This window comes from Falco biarmicus, chromosome 6, assembly GCF_023638135.1.
Source record: "Falco biarmicus isolate bFalBia1 chromosome 6, bFalBia1.pri, whole genome shotgun sequence".
Taxonomy (NCBI): Eukaryota; Metazoa; Chordata; class Aves; order Falconiformes; family Falconidae; genus Falco; species Falco biarmicus.
This window is the reverse complement of record NC_079293.1, coordinates 34,689,009-34,697,790: the sequence shown is the minus strand read 5'-3', so window position 1 is coordinate 34,697,790 and position 8,782 is coordinate 34,689,009. Positions and strand designations below refer to the sequence as shown.

General features: G+C 48.7%; 1 protein-coding gene and 1 non-coding gene across 3 annotated transcripts in view; both read left to right on the top strand.

The window, feature by feature from the left end:
- The first annotated feature begins 6,890 nt into the window (after positions 1-6,890).
- Positions 6,891-6,972, top strand: TRNAS-AGA (transfer RNA serine (anticodon AGA)). The gene has a single exon. It is a non-coding gene; the product is annotated as a tRNA-Ser (tRNA).
- A 70-nt stretch (positions 6,973-7,042) lies between these two features.
- The window catches only part of HS1BP3 (HCLS1 binding protein 3), a 54,094-nt gene continuing 52,354 nt past the window's right edge, over positions 7,043-8,782 (top strand). The window contains exon 1 of one of the 2 annotated variants that reach the window (XM_056343605.1): positions 7,043-7,223. In XM_056343605.1, coding sequence (XP_056199580.1) covers positions 7,183-7,223 — 41 coding nt within the window. In that variant the 5' untranslated portion in view covers positions 7,043-7,182. The remainder of the gene's footprint in view (positions 7,224-8,782) is intronic. The other variant, XM_056343604.1, reaches the window with a different exon arrangement.

Below are 8,782 nucleotides of genomic sequence, written 5' to 3'. Positions count from 1 at the left end.
ATCTTGAATTGAAAACAGAACAGCAGAACTATTGTGACTCAGTTTACCAAAAGATCTGTATTGTACTTCCCTTTTACTTCCATCCCACACTGGAGGTACGCAAGAAGTCACTAGCCTACTGGCAAGCCAAATCAAACAGGTATCTGCTGAGTTTATGCTTCAGGCTTTCCCTTAGATGGACGCAAATGCTGGCCTCTCACCTCTTGAGCTGCCAGGATTTTACAATAGTTGGAGGAGCTGAAAGCTGTCCAGCTATCTCTTCCTCTGTTGTATTTGGTTAAAACTGGCCATCGGGTTATTACAGCGTTATTAGGTGGGGAGCAGACAGCTAGACTGGCAGACACATGGAGCAACAGACAGAGCAATTGCACACACCTTCTTTTTTTAGGAAGAGATGCTGAAGTATAACCTACTAGCACCCTCTTGCCTCCTAGCCCCTTCTCTTTTCCTTGCTACTTCAGAAAGTTGAAATTTTTCCATTTGGGAGAATTTCAGTCAGGTCCAGAATCACTCATAAAATGGAGGAATTGTTCCAGCAATGTCCCTGGAAAGTTTCCTAATTTTAAAAAGAAATCCAGGCACAAAATCTGGCCAGCTCTAACATGGCTGGCTTGAACTGTGTTGTGATGGGTAGTTCAGCAGAGGAGCCTGCATCTCCAGGAACCTCAGCCTTTTCTTACTCCTGCAGGCAGGATCTTCATAAAGGGAGTCAGCTCCACCCTTCATGCAGGTAATGAGCAACCAGGGGTCAGCACCAAAGTCAAGCAGACCTTGGGCTCTTCTTTATCTGCAACCAAATAAATTGGCATGGACATAAACACTTCCAGAACTTATTTGGTGGGCATGAGGGAAACCAAGGTAAAGTCCTTGGGCAACAGCTTAGGTCGTGTGTGTGGAGAAGATGTACTTGAAAAACTTGGCAATGTATTTGGGAGTCTACCTGGAAACTTGTGCAGTTATTGACTGTTCCTTCACCTTTCCCTGATCTGGGGAAATACTCTTTTCATTGTGCCTATTTGGAGAGCCAACTACCCCAAAACTATTGTTTCTTTTTGGGGGGAAAAAATAGTCTACTGTATCTACCTACTGTAGATGTGATTTTTGAATATAGACAATTTTCTGTATTTTTAAGGCTTGATATTATTAAACTAGGGCAACTCATCTTTTCTTCCTCACTAACTACCATGAAATTTATCCATGATTTACCTAGGACCCCAAATTTAAGAGAGATGGGATTTTAATTCCAGGGCTGCAGCAGGTTAAGAGCCAGGTTTATCTTTCACCAGGGATTACTTATGGTTTCTGCTAGATTATTCCTGACATGTGGCTCATCATATCACAGGTTAACTGTTTAAGGGTGGGGTGGGGGGAGCATGAGGCATAATGAAGAATGGGTATATAACTCTCCTCCCTTCTCTCCAAAATAAATCTATCCTGAGTTTAGGAGGTATGTAGATAAAAAGGCTGTTTTGACAGGCTACCAGCAACCTTACCACATCATATAACAAGAGTGAACGTTAAATCCAACATTTTGGCTACCTTTGAAACTCACAAAGAAGCCCAGTCCTAATATAAAATCTCCTGGTGATTCACATCTGGGTTTTGTAATTGTCATCTGAAAACACACAGTGGTAGGAGTGATAAGTGATTGGTCATCTCACTGGAATCCTAGTACTCTAGTGCAACCTTTTTCATTAATCAAATAATATTGTATTTCTCCCAACATGAATCAAGGCTGAAAAAATTTCATGCTCAGTTTTTAAACTGTGTTTTCATAGCCATTTATTTCATTTTTAAATATGTTCCTCTGTCCTTGCTTCTCCCAACCTCCCCCATTTTATTTACTATACCCTAAGCAGGGCTCCTATTTCTCCTCATCCTGCCATGATTACAGGCAGAGTCCTCTGCCAGAGATTCAAGAATTGGTGGAAAATTCCCCCTGGGTTTATAAACTCACTTTTGTTTGCCTGCTGTCTTGGGAGAGATGAAAAGCAAATCCACGATCTGCCAAGAATCACACCCAGGCAGGGATGCAATGCTGCAAGAGCTGGTCCCTGCTCTGTGTACGGGTGACAGACGTGACCCTGGGATGAATTCATGGGGTCACACCTTGGCTCTGATGGAGACCCCTGTCCCCTTGTGCCCTCATGGGGAACAGAGGTATTAAACTGTAGGGCTGCAGGCCTTTGCATTGAACTGAATGAACGGATCCCAGCCACAAATCACTGAATATTTTAACAGGCTTTGGGAGGGTTTTTTTCCTTACTTCAACCCTTTGTGGGAGTTCAGGGCTTGTCTGAAGATGGCCAGTGGGCAGTCCTCCAGCACATGTGGTGAAAGGCTACCTGGTGCAAATGTGCTTTTTCCATGTCCCAGCCAGGGCTGAAAGGACAGGGAGGACTGTCCCCTTCACCTCTCAAGTCTTGGGTCTCCACTACAGCTGCTCTCCAATGCACTCCTTGCTGCCGGTCTTTACCTTTGCCTACTCACCAAATGGGTCCCCAGTTTGGCACAAAGCTGTTCCCCAAGAAGGCCAGGATTTGGTTGTCACTTTATCTCACAGGCATTGGACCGCAAGCTCTGCAGAGGACTTGGCTATCTCACAGGTGTCAGATCACAAGCTCTGCAGCCACTTGCCAGCCCCCAAGCCTTCTAAGCTTGCCCACCTCCTTGCAAACTTCTTTCACAGGTTTTTTAGGTTGCCACGGGTAGGGCCAAGGGGGGAGCTTGTGAGTCACATCTGGCAAAGGAGAGCAAATGCATTTGTGCCCCTTTCTGAGTTCTGGGGAGGGGGATGATTGCTGCACCTCCATCATTTTTCCCTGTACTTCCTTGCCTGTCCTGCCCCAGGCCAGTGGAAGCAGAACGATATATTCTTTGGCAGAAGAGCCCAGTGCTAATGCAGGGAGAGGTCACGGAGAACAGGAGCTGTAGCCTGCTAATTTCTAACCTTTAGCATTTCTTTCTTCTCCCCCTTTTTCATCCCACTCCCACTTGGTCCCCTACAATCCTCTTCATGCTGAGGCAAGTGGCTGAGAAAACTCCTCTGGGCTATGTGTCAGTGAAAGGCTCTTAGTTCAGCTGTTGGAAATAAAACTGTGCATAAAAATTAAATACAAACATCAGCCCCAACTGCAAATGCAGTCATATCATTACTGGCTTCAGCTCCATAGGAAATCCCAGTGTAACTAGTCCCAGAGTCAGGTTTTGAGCATGAGCTGAGGGTTGGACAGGAGGCAGTGGGATCACCTGTGCAAGTAAAGGGTGCAGGGTGAGACCTGCACCAAAGGGTGAGACACAGCTGGGGACCACAGGTGGCACTAGCGACCTGTCCCTGGTCCATAGGTTGTATTTGAGTGCTCTCTAGTGGACAGAAAAATGAGTCCAGAGGCAAACACAGCTGGCGCTCGCTTTCCCTGAACGGAAACCCTCAGCCGGGGTGTCTGTGCAGTGTCTGGGAGCAGGGTTTTGGAGGGCGGCTCCAAGCAGGATCTTCTTGGTCAGTGACCGTGCAGGGCAGAGGTCTGACGTGGGAGCAGTGCAGGGTTGTGGGGGACGCACACCTCATCGGAGGTAAGAGCTCGCACATGGCGCACAGGGTAACACCCCAGCTCCTTCCCTGTTACACGGCCCTTCAGTGCTTCTCCTTGTGTGGAAGGAAAACCCTGCAGGGCCTGCTCCTACCTGCTCAGTCAGCAGGTAGAAGAGCAGATATGTACTGTGGAAGGAGAGTAGAAACATTTTTTGGTCATGAAAGGAATTTCTTGAAGAGGTAGGCAAAATAACACTTGGAACAGTCATTTTTGACCTTGCCTTATCTAATCAGAAACCACTGAGGCTCTGTCCTGGTTTCAGCCAGGATAGCATTAATTTTCTTCTCTGTACCTGGTACAATGTTATGTTGATGGTGTTGCTAATACACTGACATTTTTACTTGCTGCTAAATAACATTTACACTAAGTCAAGGACCTCTCAGTTTCTCAGGCCCCCCCAGCCAGCGAGAGGGCTGGAGAGGCATGGGGAATGGGGAGGGGACACAGCCGGGACAGCTGAGCCCAGCTAGCCAGAGGGATATTCCATACCACTGAATGTCATGCTGAGTATATAAGCTGCGGGCGGGGGGGGGTGGCTGGGAGTGGGGCTGATTGCTGCTTGGGGACTGGCTGGGCATAGGTCAGTGGGTGGTGAGCAATTGTATTGTCTATCACTTGTTTTGTTTTTTTCCTCTTGGATTTTATTCCTCTCTCCCTCTCTCTCCTTTTCATCACTATTATTATCATTACTATTATTGCTATTCCTATTATTATTACAATAATTCATTTTATGTCAATTATTAAATTGTTTTTATCTCAACCCACGAGTTTTACCTTTTCCCTGATTCTCCTCTCCATCCCACTGAGGTGGGGAGTAGTGAGCAAGTCGCTGCGTGGTACCTGGTTGCCAGCTGGGATTAAACCACAACAGACTGTAACACAGTACCACACATACCTGCAGTAAAAAAATATGGAATTGTGTATGGGCAGTTATTCTACACAAATCCATTAATGGTTTTGTTACAGAGGTGCTGCAGCTATGCATAAGTCAGGCTACTGAATGAAGACTGCATGAATATGTTGATCCAATTTGCTGAGGGTCCAGAAAGGAACAGAAGAAAAAAAGGAAAAAAAAAAAAAAAAGAATGGATAAAAAAACCCTCAAGCAACCCACCAAACCAGTCAGCACTGGAGAATTAGGAGGCAGGAAAAAAGCTGGCAGTCCCAAAGAAAAGAGCCTTGAAAATTCAGAGTTTCTTACTCTTCACTCATACACAGTTGAACTGAGGGAAGAGAGACCCATGAAGGTGCGAGGAGCAGCTGAGGGTAACCCAAATATTGGCAGGAAATAGTAACTTCATTAGTGATGACTGTTACTGGTATTGGTTCTCAGATTCACTGCACTTTCTCCCATAGGCCTCCCCTTGCAGGTTTCCAGTTGACGATCAGCTACACTAACGAGTCCCAGTGCCACTGTCACTGTGTGACACACTGTCAGTGTGGTCTTTCTGCCAGGAAAAAAACATAAATAAATGGGTCCAGTGGAAGATATTTTGTATGTAGCTTCCAAAGCAATATGGGAATCAAACTCCAGATATTCCGAGAGTTTGCTTCTGAAAAAGGCAAGTTTGTTGCTCAGCTCCAGCAGACAGCTCTGTCTGCATATTACAATTTTCTTCCATCGGGTTTGATTTTTGTGCACCTTTTGCTGAGATTCACTCTTCAGTCAGCACCTGATGAAAGACCCTGCTGTAACCTCATGGGTAAGTCATCTAATTTTTTCCACAACTTCAGAAGCTAGCAACACTGAGGCATTTGTTTTATTTTCCAGCTACATGATGCTTTTGATGATATGGGCTGGGGAGTCATGAAAATGCCACGTGATGAGATTTGCTAAGAAATCAGATAAATAGGCAGTGCTTGGACTTCTCCATGAGCACCCCAACGTGGCACGCACAGCCTCTCAAGGTCAAAGACAGGACCCAGCAGCATACTGGGGCTGAGCAGACACTTCTGTTTGGGGAGAAAAGCCCCAGTCTGAAGCATCTTCACAGGCACTTGGCGATGTTTGGATGGACACTGCTCAGCAAGTGTGACAAGCGCTGCCTCAGCAGGGGCTCACAGCTCAGGTCCTGCTCTAGTTTTGCTGTCTCGAGCAGCAAACTGCCAGCTGCTTACTCCTCGGTACTATCTAAATAAATTGATCATCCAGGGAGCCAACCGGCAATAAAAATGCCATTAGAGTAGTAATTCATTTAGATATATAACTATTTAGGATATACTCATGCTTTCAGGAACTCCAGCCCAGAGCTTTGTAACCCTTCAGAGGCCACAGGAGAATGATTCACATTTCAAAAGCATTTTTCAGTGGCTTGCGGCACTTCTGGCAACCGCAGCTCCTGCGCCAGAAAAGCTGCAGCCCTGTGATGGTATTCACACTCTGCTTAACAAAAGGTTTCCAGGGGCAACAGCCAGGTAGAGAAAACAACCGGGATTTAGCAAGGCACTCCACTTACAAAGTTTCCTTTTTTCGTTTGTTTTGACTCATGAGTTTCAGGCCCCAGACTTCTCCTTTCACCCGAAGCTGCAGAAGATTGTTCTGTACCTGCCACCTTTGGACTCTTTACAGACTTCCATTGCATCCCCAACACCTCCAGCTGTTTCCTTCCGGGATGAAAAGTCCTGACCTACTCACCACATTTTGTTTTAGGGGCTGCTTCTCTCTGGGGGCACCCCTGTGCGCCGCTGCGGGTACTCGGGGTGCAGAGCCCTTTTGGGGAGCAGCTGCACTGATGCAGTGGCAGCGTCTGGCTTCTATTGCTTTTCTAATATTCCTCAGCATCTCCTTGGGTTTCTGCTGTGACATTGAGGCAGACAGCAGAAAGCTGTGCCTGGCATGGTTGGTTTTTTCCTCCGCGCTTCTCTGTGCAGAGAAGCACTGAGATAAAAGCAGCACCCAGGTGCACCCATGGAAAGGAAGCTGGGCTGCCCAGGCCAGCGGTGAGGGGCAGCGGGGAGAGCAGCTGCTTGCTGCTTTCTTTCCAAAGTAGGGGCTGGAGCAAACGGCACCTGCGGGCACCCCCGGGGGTAGCGTTAGGTCCGCGGGGGCTTGCAGTAGCCGGCGGGGGACAGCGGGCTGTCTCGTAGTGCAGCCAGCGCTCTCGGGCGGCACCGTGCCGATTGTTTTAAGGCAGACGGATGCGTCCGGGCTGCTTCCACGTAGAAGGAGCGCACAAGGGTGCCGCCGAGACTTGGGGGAAACGTTTTGGTGCCGTAAAAGAAAAAAAAAACAACGAACCAACAGGGAAGCGGGGGTAGATTAGTGGAGCTTCCGTGCCAACACAGCCGCCCGTCGGTGTAGTCGTGGCCGAGTGGTTAAGGCGATGGACTAGAAATCCATTGGGGTCTCCCCGCGCAGGTTCGAATCCTGCCGACTACGCAGCAGGTCGCTTTTTCTCACCCCCGGCCCGGCCGTTTTCCTCCCCCCGCCCTTCCCGGCGATCGTTTTGCACCGCAGCCGCCCGCCGGCAAACATCCGGCAGGGCGGCCAGTGCCAGCCCGGGGAAGGGGGGCGGGACCCCGTGACAGCGGGACGCGGCCTCTCCAGCCGGGCCGGCACCGCTCCGGAGCGACTCCGAATCCCCGAGCCATGCAGTACAGCGCGGCGCCCGCCGTGCTGGTCACCACCAGGTACCGGGGAGGGGGCCGAGAGCAGCGACCCCGCCGCGAGTTGCGGAGCCGCCCGCTGCGGCCTTCCCGTGGCGGGGCAAGGCCCGCGCAGCCGCCCCAGCGCCGGGGGCGGGAAGGGAGGGGAAGGGAAGGAGCGTGGCGGGCGGCGCCTCACGGGGACCCCGGGCGGGCACTGAGGGGCGGCCGAGGGGCCGCGGAGGCCGGGACGAGGCCCAGGTGGGAGGCGGGTTGGTGGTGCGGGGGTTTGTCCGCGGGACGTCTCGGATTTGTGCGGTTTCTCGAAGTGTTTTGGCTGAAATTCCACAGCCGGGAGAGACCCCTGTTGCCTGGCCCGCCCTGTGGGACGCCCGCCGTTCGGTCCTTTCTTCCTGTGGTAACTTCCACATTGACATCCTTTCCCTTCCGCATTGGCACGGCCGGGGACGCAGCCAGTGCTCCCACCCTCTGGAAGCATCTTTCCTTGTCAGCATGGCGAGGTGGGCGGGAAGGAGCTATAACTCGTCCTGAAGCGTACGCTGGCGTCTTTGAGGTGTGGTGTCGCCTGCTTTTGACTGGCCCTGCTCCCGCCGCCATGCCCTTCCCATCCCTGCCCACTGGGCCACAGGGAGCCTGGCTGGCTGGCAGTTAGGCCAGCGATGGGCAAAATAAGTTTATTCTGTTTTCCCACATTTGTGACACCATGCCCGAAGTGGGTGCTCTTTTCAGTTGCATTACATTCTTACAACCTGTATTTTCCTAGACGTGTCAAATGATCCTTCAAGAGAAATGCTTCAAGAAGAAAATGCTTGTGGCAGTCTTTATAGAAAAATTATAGAGCTATATCTCTCTTTCTTTTTTTTTTTAACCCACCACAAGAGATTTGAGACCACCTGTAAGCAGTTTCTGATCAGATGTGACACCAGAAGCAGAAGTGTTGATTCATCAAGGTCCTGGCTCTCACACCTACCTCCTAGGACATAAGTAGCACCTGTGTCAATCACATGAACTTCAAAGCCATTATTTTAGTCCTTAAATATTTGGCTGTATCAGGGCCTGACTTCCTTTGGAGCAGTGGCGTTGAACTTTCAAGTGTATCTGACTTCTATACATGTCTTCTAGGACTAACTTTATATTATTGTATATTTATTTCCAATATTTATATATTGGAAAGGGAAATCTGAACACCTGGATTTATTTTACAGTCAATAGACTTTGCCACTTGCAAATTGTCCCACCAATACTGGAATGCTTTCAGTGATAAAACTAGCTATATGCATCTGTGTGGAATAAAGGCTTTAGCAAATGAATGTATTTTCTAGTTGTGAGGTAAGATAGTTCTGACCTTTTACACTCTTTTTTACAAACTGGGTTTGGGAATAGGATTCCTAGTTGCTATGTTAATATAAATAAATATGAATCTGTATATTGTAGTTAAGACTATACAGAGAAATAAAAGTGTTTGCTGGCTAATTTGTGATTGATACTTTGCCTGCACTTAGTGAATAAACTAGTTGTACAAGTTTTTTCTCCTTTTACTATGACCTGGGTCGTCACAGAGGCTGTTGGAGCTGAGTGCTGCT